Below are 22388 nucleotides of genomic sequence, written 5' to 3' on the forward strand. Positions count from 1 at the left end.
CTTCAGTTTGTTAACGAATACCCAATTGAGGTATCATCACCAAAAAGCCTAAACCAATTTAAGAAAGTTGTTACTTTGTACGAGAACATTAACTTAGAAGGAACGGAATAAATAGAGATTAAATGGAAAAATAAATACAGAATTTCAAAAATAGAGAAGCTTCTAAAGAAGATAGGGAAGGATTTGACGCACACTAAATCTTTAATATTATACTCAAATATTCCAATACCAGATAAAGTTACTATTTGACCGCTAAGTTTTTCTGTCAGGCCATGGACATCAAAACCTAGAAGGTGCATTAGCTGCCAATTATTTGGCTATACGAAAGATGTGCGCCGTAAGAGCGCACAGACTTACCAGAAACTGGAGGAACCAGAAACTGGAGGGAACCAAGATCCTATGTTTTAACGACCATTCTTTTTTGTGGGAATCAAATGGTACTCAAAATAGGTCAGGACAAGATATTGAAAATTTCATCTATGATGTACCAGATTTAGTTCTGGTAACCCCAGTAGATGCATTAACATATATGAATACTCAAACTAATTGAGCATCAAGCACAATTGACTTAACATTTGCATCTTGTCAGATTATACAAATAGCTGAATATATAACACGGGAAGATCTCGATATAGGAACTCCACATAAATTAATTTAAATTACTCTTGACCGGCTACCGGAAAAGAAAACGCGGTATTACAGAAACAAGAAATTTAACCAAGTTCAAATTAACCATATATGCAAAAAGCTAGAAGTCAATCTACCAGGAAAATTAAAATGTCAACAGGCTGATACTAATTCGTCCACATAGTGTGTAAATAGTCTATTATTTCTTCAGGTTCATTTACAACATTCGTATGTAGCTTTATTAGAATTATATAAAATAAATGAGATGATTAAACCAGATGTTATATTATTTCAAGAGCCATATGTAAATAAAAATTTAAGTCTCCTCTGTACCACCGAATTACAGGTGTTTTTTTTTTTTTCATTTGGTCCTTCAAATAGATTTTATAGAGCATCAATTTTTGTTGAAAATACGCCGAAAGCAGATCTACATTTTGGTATCTCAAAAAATGAATGTGTCGTTGTCTTCATTTATAATGCCAAAAGTCCTCTATGGCTTTCTAATAATATTACGGACGGAAGAGGGGCGGAAATGGAATTATTTTTTGCAAGTAGGTCGCTAGTTGTCATAAATAATTCGACAGTGGCAACATATACAAGAATGAATACCAGGAGTTCGGAGGTAACTGCTGTCGGTAATCGTTTTTCCCGTGTTATTTATGATTATAAAGTGTTAACTTGTTCCAGTCTTTCCAATCACGGGCATATTTCTTTTAAGCTAAGGTGTTCTACTAACGACTCCTCCAACATAAGTTTGACTGATCCACGGCTCCATTACAAGAAAGCGGATTGGAATATATTTTGTAAACATATTTTATATAATATCAACGACATATTTTGCATGCCCCTGAAAAATAAAACAAGAGATTGACAAATGTGTTGAAAGCCTTACAAAAATAATACGAATCGGAATTAGAATTGCAATACCTGAGAAAAAACCCGTCATTCTCAATAAGTTTGCAAGATGGTGGATCCGATAACTAAGTGAATTACGGCAAAATTACAGAAGAACATGAAAAACATTTTAAATTCACGCAACTGAGAAAAATTATCATTCTATGAAAATAGAAAAAAGACTGTATTCGAATGAAATTAAAAAGTCAAAACTTGAAGATTGAATTTTTTTGTAAAGATGAAGGTAGCTTAGATCCCTAAAATACAATGCATAGAATATGTTCTAACCACCCCTCCCTAGTATTTCCTATTCGCATTGCAAAAGATAACGGTATGTACGCAGAATCATACCAGGAAGCTGGTGAGGTATTTCAACAAATGGTTTACCCCTGATGACCACTCAACGGAAATTTCTGATCACCGCCAGATTCGAGGTCAGGTTGAATATGCATGTGACAATAACTGAGATACATTTTCACCAAAACAGTTGATTCATTACAAGATGCTATTAATTCTCTTAAACCACTGAAAGCTCCCGGCTTAGATGGTATTGTTGATGTAGTTGTAAAAAAATGCCCATGTCTTAGCTCTCACTTTGCTTAAAATATATAATGCATGTTTGAATATTAAGTAATTTCCTAAGGCTGGAAAATTCTACATCATAGTAATTCTTAAGCGGGGGTTAAATAATGATTGTTTACCATCTTCTTATCGACCCATTAGCTTATTATCAGTTTTGGCAATCTTTTCGAAAGAATCTTATCATATATTTTGAATGATCTAAGTATCAATAAGGTCTGAATTTCTAAAGACAGTTTGGATTTGTTAAACACAAATCAACTGTAGATGCCCTGGACAAACTTGTCACGACAGTGAAAGAAAATAACAGGATGAAGAAATTCACACTTTGCCTTCTCTTTAATATCAAAGGTGCCTTCGACAATGCATGGCACCCAGGGATTTTAAAAAGCTATTAGAATTAGGCTGTCCCACTCCTCTAGTTATGCTGATTGAAAGTTATCTATCAGATCGATTAGTTTCTTTCGGCGATAAAGCTGATAATGTAAATCGTATCCTTCAAAAATCGTGCCCACAAGGAAGCATACTCTCTCCGTTTTTAGGGTCTATTAATGTGGACGATCTGCTTCGTTCGGAGTTACTGACAGGCTGTACAACACAAGAGTATGCTGATGATATCTGTGTAACAATATCTTCTCTAGATCCGAATTCCTTAGATCATACCGCTAAAAAGGTATTTACACTTTTAGAAAAATGGGCAGAAAAACATAAATTAAAATTTGATGTTAATAAATGCGAAGCTATCATCTTTACTAAGAAAAGAGAGATCCCACAGAATAATCTTCAGTTTTAAGTCATAGAATACCAATAAGTGATAAAGTAAAATACTTGGGCTTAATTTTGGACAGGATATTACTTTGGAATGACCATTTTGAAAGTAAAGTAAAAGTCACCAGACAATATTTAACAAAGTTGTTATGTGCTGCCAGAACCACTTGGGGTCTTAAACCATTTGCCCTAAGAAAGTTATATAAAGCTGCTATTGAATCCACCGTTTTATATGCAACATCTCTATGATTGTCAGCGCTGAATAAAAAAAAAAATGTAAAAAAGTTAGTATATGTCCAAAGAATTTCTATGGTTTTCCAAAGCTTTTTTATCCACTAAAACCGAGACAATAAAGGCTTTACCAGGATGTCTTCCTATTGACTTTAGAGCCAAAGAGATAGCTCTCACCAGATACCTAAGGAGAGGAAGGCCTGGTTACTGGACACCCCTGAATAATTTAAATATATGTGAAATGGTATGAAATATTCTGCCAAGCTGTTAAGCCCTGGACCCTCCAGTTTTTTACTGATCATAATGACCTTCTTTAAGTTGCAAAAACTTCTCCTAATTATAAACTGACACAAATTGTTACTGGTCACTGTAAATTAAATTCATTTTTATGTAGAACTAACAAAAGTAATTGTTCCACTTGTGATTGTGGTGATGAAGAGACTTTATATCATTATCTTTTTGAGTGTAAATTTTTTGAAAATGAAAGAGCCGAAATGCAATTTAGATTCAAGAGGTTTCTTACTCTAGTATTTTTAATATTAATGTTATTTGGTTTATTAAAGAGGCGCAATATGCCGTTCTAGCATACTCGAATCAAACAAAGAGACTGGATATTGTGTAATTCTTTTTTCCTTTGTGGTAATTAGTAGAAAGTATTTTGTCGTTGTATTTTTGATATAATCTATGCGTTGTAATTTGTAGATTAGGTAGTGAAATACTCTATACGGGTTTAGTCACTGAATAAAATTATTCATTCCTACATAGACAGAGGCACTAACACAAACAAGCAAGCCCTTCATTTTATGCATAACTAGCTGTTGGGGTGGCGCTTCGCCCCCCCCCGCGCGCGCAAGTCGTTACGCGCCATTGTAGTTGTGTCCCTGTGTCCCACCTGTGAATATACATAGACATATATATATATATATATATATATATATATATATATATATATATATATATATATATATATATATATTTAACTACGTAAAACTTGCGAATGTACAACATTCTTGGTTGTCCCATTGTCTGTGCATATAAATAGATTGTCAGGTTTACCGACTCTTGAACATGCAACATATAATTGTCCATGGAAATAACAATCTGTATTCAGATCTATACCTCATCATTCTAATGATTGCCCCTGAGCTTTGTTGATGGTGATTGCTAACCGAACATTCCCTGTGTCCCTGTCGTCATTTATATATCCCCCTGTGCCCCCCGGCGACCCCGTTGTTGTTGTTTCCCTTTGTCCCGGTCGTCATTTGTGTCCCGGTGTCCCAGTCTGTAATTTCTCTTTGAGTGTCGCGGTCGTCATTTATATTCCCTGTGTCCCGGTCGTCATTTTTGTCCCGGTCGTCATTTGTGTTCCGGTGTCCCGGTCGGTAATTTTTCTTTGAGTGTCCTGGTCGTCATTTATATTCCCTGTGTCCCGGTCGTCATTTGTGTCCCGGTGCTTTGTTGATGGTGATTGCTAATCGAACATTCCTTGTGTCCCGGTCGTTTTCTCTTTGAGTGTCCCGGTCGTCATTTATATTCCCTATGTCCCGGTGTCCCGGTCGTCATTTGGGTCCCGATGTCCCGCTGTGTAATTTCGTCAATCAACAAACATGACGTCAGTCGACACACAAACATGACGTCACTCGACACACAGACAACTTATTTTTATATATATAGATGTCCCGGTGTCCCGGTCGTCATTTGTGTCCCGATGTCCCGGTGTGTAATTTCGTCAATCAACAAACATGACGTCAGTCGACACACAAACATGACGTCACTTGACACACACACACACAGACAACTTATTTTTATATATATAGATATATGCATTTGTACAAATATAGCCTATGCATGCATACATAGCATATATTCGATCAAAAGGATATCTTTGGGTTCTCTTTCAACTCTTGATTTGGAATATGACTTACTAGGTATCCAGTAAAAGCATTGTATTCATTTGAGTTTTTGTCTTTTTCAATATTTGCAGGCTTTTCAATACGAATTCTGTACATTTTTGAGTGCTTATATTATTTGTCATATACTTCCAGCTGGTTTCAATTCATTTATAAATAAATAAACGATCATTATGAAGACAAATTATATCGTTTAAAAAGACCGAGCCCCTCCTTTGGGCAGAAAAATAAAATTTTTATAGAGCTTTTTTCTTCTGATAAATTGAATCTAAATCTTCTTCTGATAAATCTTCTTCTTTTTGTCGTCCAAAAATTAAGCAAAATAATAGCATTTTTACTCTGGTTAACAACCTGGTGACTAGCTCCTTTCCGATCCTTGGCAAAATAGTTGCTTTTACTTAATTATGTCTTCTGTGAACACAGAAGGGGGTAGTAACCAGGCAGGTACCGATTTTACATCAAGTTGACCTACTTTTACTCGGTGTAATTTTTATCTTGAAGCATAAAACTTGCATGGAAACTTACAAGATTTGATCCCTCAAAAATTTACTTTCTTCAACTATTTTTTTGACAAATGAAACTTCACCACCTTCTACAGCAACTTCCATTTCCTGTCCACCATAGTCATGCCGAGGAGAGGGACGGTTATTTTTCTGCTTTTCATTATCTTCAGCATAAAATGGCGGATTGCACATTGTAAATGTAAAGCTTTGATTTCCAACTATATTTCTGAGAGATTCAACTCCATTGACTTTGATAACTAAGAAAAAAAGAAAATAAAGTGTTTCTTAACCGTAGCTAGTTAAAAAACGAGCTTATCTACAGCAATATCAAAAAGTTTAGACCTCTGAGTAATTGGTTGAACAATAGGAATAGGGTTGTTTTACGAATGTTTGAAAAAATATTTTGGTTCCCGTAATTAGGTTTATTTTATTTTCATCTATCAATGTCTCTCCAAAAGATAGTCAAATAGTATCCTAAGGTTCTCCCTCATAAAAGAAGTTGACTTGGTCATCTATAAGAACCATCAAAACTGGTTAAAGAGACCATCAGATTCAAGCAGCGCAGTAACTCTTCATACTTCTTTCGTATGTTTAAGGTAAAAAGTTTAATCTCAGGTTTGTTTATTCGATTTATTAGAGGTTCTCATTAAAAAAAAGAAATTCATATTCAATCTTTCAATACTAGGCCCCATTCACTTTCCACTTTGTTCACGTAGATTTCACAAATATTAGACTTTAGCTCTGTTTTACTACAACAATACCATTTAACAAAAGGAAGGTAGAAGTTCCTTTCTTCTATCTGAACATTCAATGTTAAATTTTTGATATTAAATCTGATTTACAATACTAATTTTCGAGGAAATCATGCATTATTTTTGGAATATGTGCTTAATATATTTCGACTTTGCCTATGCTGCAATATTAGCCTCAGGTTTTTAAGCTTAATTTCAGAAGCGTTTAATACCAATTTTAAGACCCTGTCGTGATATATTATAATATTTTGTTTTAGAGAATGTATCATGCAATTTTCCAGACTTTTAATCATAACATTTAACCATTTAGGTTCATTCCCTTATAATCCTTAACGGATCAGGAGTGAGAAGAGTACACAATGACTATCTGTGGCAAGTTAGGGATATAAAGAACCCGTTAGAGAGGAGGAGGCCGAAGGCCACACGTTTAGATCTAAAATGTCTCAAGGTATTTAACTATTAATATTAAATCATCGAAGACCAGTTTCTATATAATTATTAGGCTCTCGAGCCTAAGAAGGTGGAACAGGCCTATGTAGACAAAGTCGGATTGAAGGGAGATTTCAGAGGGGGTGCAGGTCGGAGAACTTTAATTAGGACCTTGTAACCGTATGGAGTGATACACAATAATATTTAAATAAGGTATGCTACGTCCACCAGTTTGTCCTTGGTTTTATTTTGGAAGTCTATATTAAAATATTAGCATCGGATTTGTATTCAGTCAGTTCGGAAGCTTTTAGTGTTTGAATAATCATGAGTAAAAGTGATCAAGGCCTAGAATTTGGAAAACTGAATGCAGCAGAGTTAGGGGGGATAAGCAAGGGTGTTGCCTTGGGCCCTTCCGTTATACAAACTGAAAATCCTTATATCACCCTCATTTGAATAAGATGTAGCATGTTAAACTTTCTACTAAAGCATATCTACGAAGGCTTTGTTTTAGATAGATTAATTGCATAATTTACATCTGGAGATGTATTTATTGTGTCAACTCTGGAGGTTTATTTTTGGGGTTTTTTGGTTGTTTTAATTGAAGTAGCCATTTTAAATTTCATCTGATATCGCATGGGGGCTATTGGGTACCCGAGAGCACATGGGCCATTCGAGGGGTCGCAGGTTTCCCTCGAATTGGTTTCCGACATTTGAAGCAGGAACAGAACTAAGGTTTTGCGATCGAATAAGCCCTTCTGCAGCTTCCTAGCTCTCTCTCTCTGGATCAACCGGATAAAATATATTTTTTCAGCAAACCAACGTTTGCAAGAACCTATATTCCTAGCCAAAAAAGCTCTCACCTTTAATATAGTCTTCTAAATAATTATCTTGCACTTGTTTTCGGGCATATTCAAAATTTTCAGCATCAATTTCAGTAGCTAAAAACTTCCAACCAAATTTTTTAGATCCAATTAGGGGATAAATGCAGCTTGCTCCAGTACCTCAAACAAAGAAGAAAACAGTAAAAAAACAAAAAAACACACCAGATGATTCTTCGAAGGTAAATTGAGTTTTAATCCAGGTTTTTAGAAGCTTATTTACTTCAGAGGAGGAAAAAGTTTAGTCAATACTGGGAAAATATTTTTGCCAAATTATTCAACGTGACACTGCAATTTTTACATTTCAAACTTAAGATTATTCTAACCAGTGGATAAAAGGTTATTCATTTAAAATGCTGGAAAAATAGATAAAAATTAACTTCAACTTCTCTATGAAACAGTAAAAGTTTATCCATATAAGTCCTTCGTTTTCGTCACAATAAAACATTAAAACGACCCTTCCACAGTTGTTCCAGATTTAGTGGAATGGTAGATTAGTTCCAATTTAGGAAATCAAAATTTTGATTGAATTCCTAACATAAGACGGGGAAAGAGAAACTACTTTAGGGATCCCTTGGAAATGGTTTTTTATACAAAGTAAGATCAAGTTTTGTTCTTTAAATGACTAGAACAAGCAGACAATGATGAACTTATACTTGGTGCAATTTATTTTAAGTAAAACAAACAAAATGAGATGTTTCAGCGATCAATTTTTGATTTTTAAATATAATAGTTCGAAACAAAAATGTTTAAATATAGCTTGCTTTGAACTATCTAGGGCTAAAGGAAAATCATGTCGTCCACGGTTGGGATGAGAGGATGTCATAAAGAACGAATTAAGGGAAATTGAGACTTCCTGAGAGGGGGTAAAGAGGGGGGCTTTGAATAGATTGGGATGCATGAGGAGCGTGCGTATCTGTGTTGGCCTCAGGCAGCTTGGTGCTACAATAAGCTCTTTGCAGTAGTAGTAGTTTCAGTAAAAAAATAAACGATGCTCTAACCTTAAGAAGGTTTAGAAAGTGGTAACCCTACTCCTGTTTGTGGTAATTTCTGATCGTATTAACTTTGACTTGCTTGTGTATTTAATTGTTTGTTCGATTCAGGGTTTATTATCATCTTTAATAGTAGCCTATCTGTTATCTTTAAATTAGATATGATTATTCATCTTAATTTCTGTTTTTTTCTGAGTTTCATTTATTCATGTATAGTCATTTTTATTATTATTAAGGTTGGATTACATTACAATTATTCATCTTAATTTCTGTTCTCTTTTCATCTTAATTTCTGTTTTTTACTGAGTTTCATTTATTCATGGATAGTCATTTTTATTATTATTAAGGTTGGATTACATTACAATTATTCATCTTAATTTCTGTTTTCTTTTCATCTTAATTTCTGTTTTTTACCGAGTTTCATTTATTCATGGATAGTCATTTTTATTATTATTAAGGTTGGATTACATTACAATTATTCATCTTAATTTCTGTTTTCTTTTCATCTTAATTTCTGTTTTTTACTGAGTTTCATTTATTCATGGATAGTCGTTTTTATGGTCGTTTTTAAGGTTGGATTACATTACAATTATTTCCGCTGCTCTTAGGTATCAATATGGCCCTCTATTCTTCTTCGAAAAAGTTCTTTATTGAAAGCATTTTTTATGGTAGATCAATTTGTCTCCGTTCTTAATTAACAAGCTTCTATTATTGGCTAGGATAAATACTCGTTAATTTTTACTGTTTTTCTGCACTGAGTAGATTCAGAGTTTAATTTGCTGAATTAAAACATTGGATTATAATCTCAAATTTAGACAATACAAAATTTTGACAAGAAATTTTAGATCAAAAGCAGCCTTGTTGCATAAATTATGGGTAATAATTTTATTATAGGATGGATGGAAAGCGGGATTATTATTCATATAAGTTGAAAATTTGCAGAAGTTGAATTCATTCTGACCCCCCCCCCCATTTTGAAGACATTCTTTAATACAAAGTTATCCTAATGCACCATTTTATTAAAATAGTCTTTTTTGTTATATTTTATTGTTACGGTTTGTTTAAATAAAAGTAAGCCGAGGCCAAATATTAAAGAGAGTTATGTTTTGTTGTATATATATATATATATATATATATATATATATATATATATATATATATATATATATATATATATATATATATATATATATATATATATATATATATATATATATATATATATATATATATATATATATATATATATATATATATATATATATATATATATATATATATATATATATATTAGTAGATAAGATCGTTATATCCCTCGTTTAGGTTCCCCAAACCCAGTTTACTTTCCTTGAAAGTTTTAAACCGACCGAGGAATGACAATGTTTTGCCCAATTTCAGGTCCCACATCAAAACAACTAATCTTCAAATTATTTTTGATTTACCTGGCCCTGTCTAGATTAGGGCCCGACCGACATTGATTTTTTTTGCGTCTGACACTGATACTGATACATCGATATCATACCGATGCGATACCCATATAATTAGCCGATAAATTCCACATCGGAAAAAAAAACTTACATATAGTTTAAACCTCTCAGCCCATATTCATACTTACATGTTTCTCCCTGGTCTTCCACAGACCAAAGAACAGCCTCAATGATCCACTCTGGATTTCAAAAATTAGGCCATTTACAAGAACTGTTTGATTTTCTTTACCTTTTCTGATTAGCAGCTTCTGAGCTTGCAAACAAAATGGCGGATATTTACGGATGTGTAAAAAAAAAACAAAAAAACAATAAAAGAAGCCGGTTTAGTTAAAAAAAAACGCAAATACGTGAAAATATGATTGAAAGAAGCATAAGATATTTATTGAAATTGATTATTCAAAACCCAAATTTCAACAGCGGGACTTTGGATTTTAATTCAAATTGAAAGTGAAAACTTTACATTCATATGATATGGTCTCATGCAAACGAATCTATACAAGGCAGACTGGATACAGGGACAGGGGCGTATATCCACCATTTTTATTGGAGAAGGGGGGGAGTAAGAGTAATTTCCGAATAGTCGCGGGGCATGAACTATTTAACAATATTTTCCCCAAATTATTGAAGGGGGACAGCTTCCGCAACCCAAACGACGCCCCTGTACAGGGATACAACTAGAATTTTGAGTTTGGAGGAGTGATTTAAAGAATGTGTCGACAAAATCATCCAGCAAGTCGGCAAACGCAGACACACAAGCTAAATTTCCAAGGTAAATAAGTAAATTTTCCAAGATGTTGACACGCAGCGGCGATACCTTGGAACCCATCCTCTTCCCTGTCTTACAATACCCTCTCCCTTCCTTACCTGCACCCCCGACTCGATATCACGGTTTTATCCGATTGAATCTTGGATTTTCCACCCACGCAACTGAACATTTATTAAACAGAAATATATAATTCATTGTATACTTTTTAGTTGTTTTGTTATAAAATGTACGTTCTTGAAGTAACCTTACATTTAGAACAGGGCTGCACTAGGTGTGTATTGACAAATATTGACAACACACATATTTGACTTCATTTGACTCATCTCGCCTCTGCTACTCTCTCCGCCATGGTCAGACTTAGCTGGTGGTTTCTACCCCAATAACTGGACAATCAAAATTTACCTGAGGAAATCTGGTGCCCCATTCTGGACAAGTTGCGGAAAAAAATATCGGCCGATTACCGATATTCTTCTCCCAACATCCGATAATGACACTGACCCTCATATCAGCCCGATAGTACAGGCCGGGCCCTAGCCTAGATAGCCTTTAAATTATAAGCCTATCAGACAAAATACTTGCGCTCATTTTCGGGCGTCACAAACCAGTACAGCCAAAATTAGTTTTACATTTGTTACTACATGGGGGTTTAACCTGGACTAAAAGGCTACAAACATTATTTTTCAGGCCAATTGGAGAGACGAAAATTAAGCCCTAGTTTTTCTACCTCTAGAACTTATTCTTGTGTTCAGGAATGGTAAAAAATAATCAAAGTAAAGTAAATTGGCTGAACAAATATATTGCAAATCGTCATTGATCGTGAAAAAAGTTCTGAGTTTATTTTCAACTTTTTTATATTCACCCAATGTCTTACAGATAATCGTTTGATTTACCTCAATACTTTGCCGTGAATAGATTGAAAGTTTCAAAGGGACATATAACATCAAAACTTTTAGGTAGATCGTAGATTGGGATCTGATAAATCCACAGGTCCCTTCACTTCAACCACAAAAGACGGTTTCCTTGCCTCTTCCATCCCTCTAACAGTTTGAGAGTTTCAGGTTAGTCCCAATAAGTCGTTCCCGAGGCAATACAAATGCGTGATTTAAATAATGCGAATGCATCCCTTCCTTTGTTTTAGCTCTCACCCTGTCCCCCACGTCTAATTCTGAAGTCCATTTGACCCTCAAGCACCCTTTAAAATTTCAACTCGATACCCGAAGCTGTTCCTGAGATAATACAGATATGTGATTTTAACAGATAGAGCAAATATAGTTACTATCGGTCTACATTGCTACATCCCAGGAAACTTATTCAACAGGAATTTCTAAGGCAAAACATTTTCAAATAGCTGGAGACATATATGTTGAGACCCTACAATATATATATATACAAATTTCACCATTTACCTGGTAACAAAAAGTATCTTTTAATTTGCCTTGATAATAATAACAACAATAATAATAATGATAATAGTAGCAATACTAGAAATAATTGTAATAATTATAATAACTTTTATTGTCCCACAGGTTATGGTGCATAAACGACTACATATTTTAGAAAAATAGTTTTAGCCCACCTCTACACCCTCCCCCAGTCAAAAGATGAGGTCCACTTGTCACCCAAACTCTCTGAAAACTTCAAGTTGACACCCTAAACTGTTCCTTAGGTACTGCAGATTGATGGTCAGGGATCACTTATTTTTATATGATTTACCTTACTTCTTATCATAGCCAGTGCAATAGTGCTGCCAACGTAAAGAACGATGTAGGAACAACGTATTATTATTATTTTTTTGGTCTAGACCAGGGCACTTCGTACCGAAAAAGTTGTCGTAGAAACTTCGAAAAGCGCTCATTCGATTGGATATTGAAAGGGTCAGCGCCCCTTTTAATAGTCGAAAGGGATTGGAGGGCAAATAACCCCCCTCCCACGCCAAAAATTTCCCCAAACACATCTAATCAAAAATTTGAGATAGCCATTTTTTCAACGTGGTTGAAAGGTTCAGAAATTATGTATTCGACGATGACAACCCTCGCCCCCCAAAGCTCTTAGGGCAAAGGTTGTAAGTTACGCCCTGGGGGCATATAAGGTTTTTTTTTATAGAAAGTGCTGTCGTAGAAACTTCAAAAAGGGCTCATTCGATTAGAAATTGAGAGGCCTAGTGCCTTTTTCAATTATCAAAAGTGATTGAAGGGCGGATTCTCCCCTCCCACACCCATTATTTCCACAAACCTTTCCGATCAAAATTTAGATATAGCCATTCTGTTCAACGTAGTTGAAAGGTCTTGAAATTATGTCGGCAGATGACGCCAACCCTCAAAGCCTTCAGGACAAAGGTTGTAATTTACGCCCTTGGGGCATATAAGGTTTTAATAAAAAGGATTAAAATAGAAACTTCAAAAAAAGCTCATTAGATTGAAAAGTGAGAGGACTAGTGCCTTTTTTATTAGTCTAGAGTGATCGGAGGCAAGTACCTCCCAGGGTCCCAAAAATTTTGAGATAGTTATTTTGTTCGACTTAGTTGAGGGGTCTGATAAATCATATCTTTGAGGATGACAACTCCCCTCCAGCCCTTAGGGAAAGGATTGTAAGTTATGCCCTGTGGGCATATAAAGTTGTTATAGAAAGCATGGTCATATAGCTTTGTAAGAAGCTCGTTGGATTGGTGATCAAAAGTTCTAGTGCACTTTTTATGAGTTAAAGTGATCGGAGAAAATCTAGGCCCCTCCCCCCACACAAACATTGTATTGTACCGAAATGCATCTAAAATTTTGAGATAGCCAATTCATTCAAAATAGTCTAAATATCATATAACAAGGTTTTTGGGGTTGAAGTAAACCCCTAGAGCATGGGGAAGAGTTTTAAGCTATGCCCCAGGGGCATTTAAGGTTTTAATGGATGGGATGGTTGCATAAACTTTATAGGAGGTTCATTTGGTTGAAAGTGGGAAGTTCAAGTACCCTTTCAGAGTAAAAGCGACGGAGGGCAGCTAGCCCCCCCTCCAACTACCAATTTTCATCAAACGAATGTAATTAAAATTGCGAGATAGCAATTTTGCTCAAAATAGTCCAAAGAACACATAACAATGCCTGTAAGGTTGAAAAAAAACCAAGTGCCCTGGTGATAGGGTTGTAAGTCATGCCATGGGGGCATATAAAGTTTTTTACGGAATGCGTGGTCGTACAAACCTCCAATGGGGCTCATTTTATTTTAAATTGGAAGTTATAACTTCCTTTTTAACAGTCAATAGTGATTATAGGGCAACTATCGAAACCACCAGAGCCTAAGGGCGAGGGTTGCAAGTTATGCTGCGAGGCATTCATGGTTTTCATGGAAGAGTTGATTGTTTAACTTTAGAAGAGGCTCATTTGGTTGAAAGTTGGAAGTTCTAGTTCCTTTTGAAGCGTCATAGGTGATGGAGACCATTTAGCCCCCCCCCCCCCCGACAACCGCTCTTTTAATTAAATGTATAGAATTCAAATTACGAGATAGTGTTTCGTTCAAAATAGTCCATAGAACATGTAATAATGCCTCTAGGGTTGACACAACCCCCAGCGCCTTTACCTCTAGCCTATTCTCTAATGCATATTTCTCATAAAATTCTAGTTTAGCTACTTTTTGCTATCTTGAAAAATAAGGTTAGGTTAGGAAAATGAGACGGGGGTCTACATACTTGTCCTGAAAAGGTATTTTGGAGGCATGTACCAAACCTAATTATCACTATTTAAGTAAGTAAGTGCGAAACCCTGTATTCTCAATTGTGGCATGAATTTCGAGTTCTTGGCCTGGAATTGGAGCATTAAAATTCTCAAACGGATGAGTAATGGCAAAAATTTTTATAGCTTTTCTTAGAGAAACTACTTCTAGACTCAAATACTTGAATGACAATTTAAGTTGAAAAGGGGGAGGGTTTCCGAAATAATAAAGAAGGGGATGTGTTTAAATATTACATGTAAACGACTTTGTATAAGATATTTATAGCTAAATTATAGCAAGAATAAAAACGCAAAAATTTAATTGCGGTCTGTCATATTCACCAATTCTAATTTGTCTGTTAAATATCTTATTTTTGGCTTAGCCCCCTTAGCAATGGGCTTCTTAATAAGATTAACCCTACTTGTCCTTTTTATAAAAAAAAACTTCATGAAAAAACTAAGATTTTTCGATTAAGATTTTAAGATCCTTTGCTTAATAGAAATATGTTGCATATTACAAAGTAATGATCTCATTGTTTTAATTTTTTCTTTTTTTATATATCCTAGGGTTATATCTGGGACCGTCAGGGGGGTACGTTACCAGGGCAATAATTAATATGTTGAAAAGTAGCATAAAATAAGGAGTGTAATAGTGCTACTTTTATTTTATTAAGATATTTCCTTCAGAGGGGCCAAAAATCAGCATTATAACCAAATCTTTACCGCAGAAAAAAAGAATAGAAAGTGGAGAAGAGAGAGAATACAAACAAGTCGCTGTTCATGCCTCAACTATCCTCCTCACAAACCAATCTTGCCCAATCTTCGAAGTCCTTTTCGTGTATATAACTTTATGGCAGTGTTTGTCTTTCAGCTAAAGCAATCAGGAGAGTTACACCCTCTACAGCTCCATCGTGCTTAGTTTTTCTCACTCACATCCTACTGATTTTTCGTAAATGTTGTTTGTTTTTGAACTGGTATCTGCTAAGTGTTGAAACAGCAAAACTGCATATAGAGGTAGTTTTCATTAGAAGTTGAATTTCCAATTTCCTTAGTTTTTTTAAGTCATATATGGTTGTGTCAGCTTCCAGCTAAACAATTTAAAGAATCAGATTTAATTTTTACTGTCCTTGGTATTTGTCAGATTTTCACATTAGGGCTAGCTTAAACTTCTCCAGACACACATTTAACTTCTTCAGCTTTAGAGTAATTAACTGGCTTAGTGATGGCCCTTTTCGCGCATTTCATCTGTTGAAATACAAGGCAAGAGCAAGGTTTATTACCATCACACCATAATGAGCATCAGAGCTAGATCAGAACATCAAGGTTTCAAATATTCTATCAATATTTTTGTTTTTTTACCATTATTAAACTTAGTTCTCCCTTTTGAAGATCACATGATTGTGTTATTAATGCAGAGCATATAGAAGAAAAGGGGAAGGAATTTCTCCTTCAATGCTGGTTCAAAGAATATAGCTAAGCCTTTTAAAAATATTGTCACCTGAAAAAGGAGATTCCCCACGGTTTGACACTCCATCAATAAAGAACAATGCTATATCCCTCCCTAAATGTCAGCCCTAAGTAATGTTGCAATGCATACAAGAAGCATATCAAAACACATTCCTTCCAAAAAAGAGTTATGTTAAAGACTCCAAATTCATAGCCAAAGATCCAGGTGAATTAGCCAGTTATGTCCAATACTAGATTTTTCCTCTTTTAATTTATCTTTCAATCAGGGAAAGAAATACAGAACAAGACCTAAGAGCTCATATGGCACTTGTGACGAGGCAAGAGCTAAGAGCCAAGAGATCATATGGTATGAGCTCTAACAAAATTCTATAAATCAATAGATTGATTTAAAAGGAAAAAAGAGGCTTAATGCCGGTCAGGATTTAAAATAAGAGCTCTGAGTCACGATGTCCTTCTAAATATCAAAATTCATTAAGATCCGATCACCCACTCGTAAGTTATATATATCTAATTTTTTCTAATTTTTCCTCTCCCTTTAGCCCCCCAGAAGGTCGAATCTGGGAAAACGACTTTATCAAGTCAAATGTGCAGGTCCCTGACACGCCTACCAATTTGCAAGGTCATAGCATGTCCAGAAGCACCTGACTCGCCAAATCACTGAACCCCTGCCCCCAACTCCCCCAAAGAGAGCGTATCCAGCACGATTCTGCCAATCACGTATCAAGGACATTTGCTTATTCTATCCACCAAGCTTCATTCCAATGCCTCCACTCCACGTGTTTTCCAAGATTTCCCCCTCCAACTCCCCGCAATGTCAAAGATCTGGTCGGGATTTGAAATAAGAGCTCTGAGACATGAATTCCTTCGAATATCAAATTACATTAAGATCCGATCACCTATTCGTAAGATGAAAATACCCCAATTTTCCCGTTTTCCACGAATTCCGGTTTCCCCCTCCAACTCCCCCCAATGCCACAGGATTTGGTCGGAATTTAAAGTTAGAGCTTTAAAGCAGAAGATCCTTCTAAATATGAAATTTCATTAAGATCTGGTCACCCTTTCGTAAGTTACAAATACCTCATTTTTCAAAATTATCCCCTCCAACTCCACCAAAGGGATTTTCAAATTTTAAAAATTATCCCCCCCCGACTCCACCAAAGAGAGCAGATCCGCTCTGGTTATGTAAGTCACGTATCTTAGACAGGTGTTTATTCTTCCCATCCAGTTTCATTCTGATCTCACCACTTTGAGTATTTTCTAAGATTTCCGGAGCCCCCCAACTGCCCCCCCCCCAATTACACTGGATCCAGTTGAGATTTAAAATAAGAGATCTGAGTTACGAGGTCCTTCTAAATGAAGTTTCATGAAGATCCGATCACTCCTTCGTAAGTTAAAAATACGTCATTTTTTCTAATATTTCAGAATTACCCCCCCCCCCCAATAGAGCGGATCCGTTCCAATTATATAAATCACATATCTAAGACTTTTGCTTATTTTTCCCACCAAGTTTCATCCCGATCCCTCCAATCTAAGCGTTTTCCATGATTTTAGGTTCCCCCACCCCAAACTCCCCCCATTGTCACCAGATCCGGTCGGGACTTCAAATAAGGGCTTTGAGACACGATATCCTTCTGAATATCAAATTTCATTGAGATCCGATCAACCGTTCGTAAGTTAAAAATACCTCATTTTTTCTAATTTTTCAGAATTAACCCCCCCCCCCAACTACCCCAAAGAGACCGGATCCGTTTTGGCTATGTCAATCATGTATCTAGGACTTGTGCTTATTTTTCCCACCAAGTTTCATCCCGATCCCTCCACTCTAAGAGTTTTCCCAGTTTTAGGTTTCCCTCTCCCAACACGCCCCCAGTGTCACCAGATCCGGTCGGGATTTAAAATAAGAGCTCTGAGACACGATATCCTTCTAAATATCAAATTTCATTGAGATCCGATCACCCGTTCGTAAGTTAAAAATACCTCATTTTTTCTATTTTTCACAATTACCCCCCCCCCCCAACTACCCCAAAGAAAGAGGATCCGTTCCGGTTATGTCAATCATGTATCTAGGACTTGTGCTTATTATCCCCACCGAGTTTCATCCCAATCCCTCCACTCTAAGTATCTTCCAAGTTTTAGGTTTCCCCCTCCCAACTCCCCACCCAATGTCACCAGATCCGGTCGGGATTTAAAGTAAGAGCTCTGAGAAACGATATCCTTCTAAATATAAAATTTCATTGAGATCCGATCACCCGTTCGTAAGTTAAAAATACCTCAGTTTTTTCTAATTTTTCAGAATCACCCCCCCCCCCCCCAATAGAGCAGATCCGTTCCAATTATGTAAATCACGTATCTAAGACTTCTGCTTATTTTTCCCACCAAGTTTCATCCCGATCCCTCCAATCTAAGCGTTTTCAATGATTTTAGGTTCCCCCACTCCAAACTCCCCCCATTGTCACCAGATCCGGTCGGGATTTCAAATAAGGGCTTTGAGACACGATATCCTTCTGAATATCAAATTTCATTGAGATCCGATCACCCGTTCGTAAGTTAAAAATACCTCTTTTTTCTAATTTTTCAGAATTAACCCCCCCCCCCCCAACTACCCCAAAGAGACCGGATCCGTTTCGGCTATGTCAATCATGTATCTAGGACTTGTGCTTATTTTTCCCACCAAGTTTCATCCCGATCCCTCCACTCTAAGAGTTTTCCAAGTTTTAGGTTTCCCTCTCCCAACACCCCGCCCAATGTCACCAGATCCGGTCGGGATTTAAAATAAGAGCTCTGAGACACGATATCCTTCTAAATATCAAATTTCATTGAGATCCGATCACCCGTTCGTAAGTTAAAAATACCTCATTTTTTCTAATTTTTCACAATTACCCCCCCCCCCCCCCCCCCAACTACCCCAAAGAAAGAGGATCCGTTCCGGTTATGTCAATCATGTATCTAGGACTTGTGCTTATTATCCCCACCGAGTTTCATCCCAATCCCTCCACTCTAAGTATTTTCCAAGTTTTAGGTTCCCCCCTCCCAACTCCCCCCCCCCCCCAATGTCACCAGAGCCGGTCGGGATTTAAAGCAAGAGCTCTGAGAAACGATATCCTTCTAAATATCAAATTTCATTGAGATCCGATCACCCGTTCGTAAGTTAAAAATACCTCAGTTTTTTCTAATTTTTTCAGAATTAACCCCCCCCCCCTAACTACCTCAAAGAGAGCGGATCCACTCCGGTTATGTCAATCTTGTATCTAGGACTTGTGCTTATTTTTCCCACTAAGTTTCATCCCGATCCCTCCACTCTAAGTGTTTTCCAAGATTGTATCCGGTCGGGATTGAAAATAACAGCTCTGAGACACGATATCCTTCCAAACATCAAATTTCATTAAGATCTGATCAACCGTTCATAAGTTAAAAATACTTCAATTTCATTCCGAATTAACGGGCCCCGCACCCCCCCCCAGATGGTCAAATCGGGAAAACGACCATTTCTGATTTAATCTGGTCCGGTCCCTGATATGTCTGCCAAATTTAATCGTCCTAGCTTACCTGGAAGTGCCTAAAGTAGCAAAACCGGGACTGACAGACCAATAGAATTTGCGATTGCTATATGTCACTTTGTTAATACCAAGTGTCATAAAAACAAGAGCTAAGAGCTCATATGGCACTTGTGACAAGGGGAGAAGAGCTAAGAGCCAAGAGATCATAAGGTATGAGCTCTAACAAAATTCTATGAATCAATAGATTGATTTAAAAAGGAAAATAAGAGGCTTAATGCCGGTCAGGATTTAAAATAAGAGCTCTGAGTCCCGATGTCCTTCTAAATATCAAAATTCATTAAGATCCGATCACCCACTCGTAAGTCACAAATGCCTATTTTTTTCTAACTTTTCCTCTCCCTTTAGCCCCAGACGGTCGAATCTGGGAAAACGACTTTATCAAGTCAAATTGTGCAGCTCCCTGACACGCCTACCAATTTTAATCGTCCTAGCACGTCCAGAAGCACCAAACTCGCCAAATCACTGAACCCCTCCCCCCAACTCCCCCAAAGAGAGCGAATCCAGTACAATTCTGTCAATCACGTATCAAGGACATTTGTTTATTCTATCCACCAAGCTTCATCCCGATTCCTCCACTCCAAGTGTTTTTCCAAGATTTCCCCCTCCAACTCCCCCCAATGTCAAAAGATCTGGTTGGGATTTGAAATAAGAGCTCTGAGACATGAATTCCTTCTAAAAATCAAATTTCATTAAGATCCGATCATCTATTCGTAAGATAAAAATACCCCAATTTTCACGTTTTTCAAGAATTCCGGTTTCCCCCTCCAACTCCCCCCAATGTCACAGGATCTGGTAGGAATTTAAAATTAGAACTTTAAAGCACAAGGTCCTTCTAAATATCAAATTTCATTAAGATCTGGTCACCCTTTCGTAAGCTACAAATACCTCAATTTTCAAAACTACCCCCCCCCCAATTCCACCAAAGAGAGCAGATCCGGTCCGGTTATGTCAGTCACGTATCTTAGACAGGTTTCTATTCTTCCCATCCAGTTTTATCCTGATCTCACCACTTTAAGTATTTTCTAAGATTTCCGGTCCCCCAAACTGCCCCCCCCCCAATTACGCTTGATCCGGTTGAGATTTAAAATAAGAGATCTGAGTTACAAGGTCCTTCTAAATATGAAGTTTCATGAAGATCCGATCACTCCTTCGTAAGTTAAAAACACGTCATTTTTTCTTATTTTTCAGAATTAGCCCCCCCCCCTCCAATAGAGCGGATCCGTTCCAATTATGTAAATCACGTATGTAAGACTTCTGCTCTTATTTTTCCCACCAAGTTTCATCCCGATCCCTCCAATATAAGCGTTTTCCATGATTTTAGGTTCCCCACCCCAAACTTCCCCCAATGTCACCAGATCCGATCAGGATTTAAAATAAGAGCTTTGAGACACGATATCCTTCTAAATATCATATTTTATTGAGATCCGATCACCCGTTCGTAAGTTAAAAATACCTCATTTTTTCTAATTTTTCAAAATTAACCCCTCCCCCAACTACTCCAAAGAGAACGGATCCGTTTCGGTTATGTCAATCATGCATCTAGGACTTGTGCTTATTTTTCCCACCAAGTTTCATCCCGATCCTTCCACTCTAAGTGTTTTCCAAGTTTTAGGTTTCCCCCTCCCAACTCCCCCCCAATGTCACCAGATCCGGTCGGGTTTAAAATAAGAGGTCTGAGACACGATATCCTTCTAAATATCAAATTTCATTGAGATCCGATCACCCGTTCGTAAGTTAAAAATACCTTTGTTTTTCAAATTTTTCAGAATTACCCCCCCCCCCAACCACCCCAAAGAGAGCGGATCCGTTCCGGTTATGTCAATCATGCATTTAGGACTTGTGCTTATTTTTCCCACCAAGTTTCATCCCGATCCCTCCACTCTAAGTGTTTTCCAAGATTTTAGGCTTCCCCCTCCTATATCCCCCACCCCAATGTCACCAGATCCGGTCGGAATTTAAATTAACAGCTCTGAGACACGATATCCTTCCAAACATCAAATTTCATTAAGATCTGATCAACAGTTCGTAAGTTAAAAATACTTCAATTTGTCTATTTTTCCGAATTAACCGGCCCCCCACTCCCCCCCAGATGGTCAAATTGGGAAAACGACTATTTCTAATTTAAGCTGGTCCCATCCCTGATACGCCTGCCAAATTTCATTTCCTAGCTTACCTGGAAGTGCCTAAAGTAGCAAAACCAGGACCGACAGACCGGCAGACCGACAGAATTGACGATTGCTATATGTCACTTGGTTAATACCAAGTGGCATAAAAAGCTTACATTATTTTGCTTTTTGTTGATGTTACCATAAAATACAATTGCTTACCTATATCAACTCCACATACATTTTCATGGTATTCCACTGGCAAAAGGCTTATTAAATCTTCAATCCAGAGGAGATAATTCAGCCTTAGAGGCAGGGTCGGAATAAGTCGGCCTGGTGGAAGGTGAACCCTCAACTGAAAATCCCTAAACAAAAGTGATGATGTAAGACAGGCCACAGCCTCTTGATCTTTAAAGTCGAGGGTCGCTTTGCCACTTACAGTCTGAAAAGGAAATGTTTTTTTTTACCAATACGTCGGTGTGATTGTCAAGATTGATAATCAGTGTAGGTTGAAGGTCCCCTGTAGGGAATTTAGGACCTGAGCCCCCATCCTCCCAAAATGCCATGTTTTATCATTTGAACCAGAACTATCACGATAAGCATCCCTAAATCATAAAAAGAAAATATTGCATACACAGTAAACTTTACGGCCAAGCCCATTGATTAAGCAACACAGAAATGAACTGAAAAGATTCTTGGTATTACATGATAATATTAATTTCACTGAAAGAAAGTTTTTCGTGGTCAG

General features: G+C 36.8%; 1 protein-coding gene across 2 annotated transcripts in view; it reads right to left on the bottom strand.

Annotated features, from left to right (window-relative positions):
* LOC136039896 (U6 small nuclear RNA (adenine-(43)-N(6))-methyltransferase-like) overlaps nt 1–22388 on the bottom strand; it is a 51907-nt gene that overhangs the window by 8280 nt on the left and 21239 nt on the right. For both annotated transcript variants that reach the window (XM_065723877.1, XM_065723878.1), the window contains exons 2-4: nt 21863–22082; nt 7554–7694; nt 5535–5769 (exon numbers count right to left, since the gene is read on the bottom strand). In XM_065723877.1, coding sequence (XP_065579949.1) covers nt 5535–5769; nt 7554–7694; nt 21863–22082 — 596 coding nt within the window. The remainder of the gene's footprint in view (nt 1–5534; nt 5770–7553; nt 7695–21862; nt 22083–22388) is intronic.

This window comes from Artemia franciscana, chromosome 20 (assembly GCF_032884065.1).
Source record: "Artemia franciscana chromosome 20, ASM3288406v1, whole genome shotgun sequence".
Taxonomy (NCBI): domain Eukaryota; kingdom Metazoa; phylum Arthropoda; class Branchiopoda; order Anostraca; family Artemiidae; genus Artemia; species Artemia franciscana.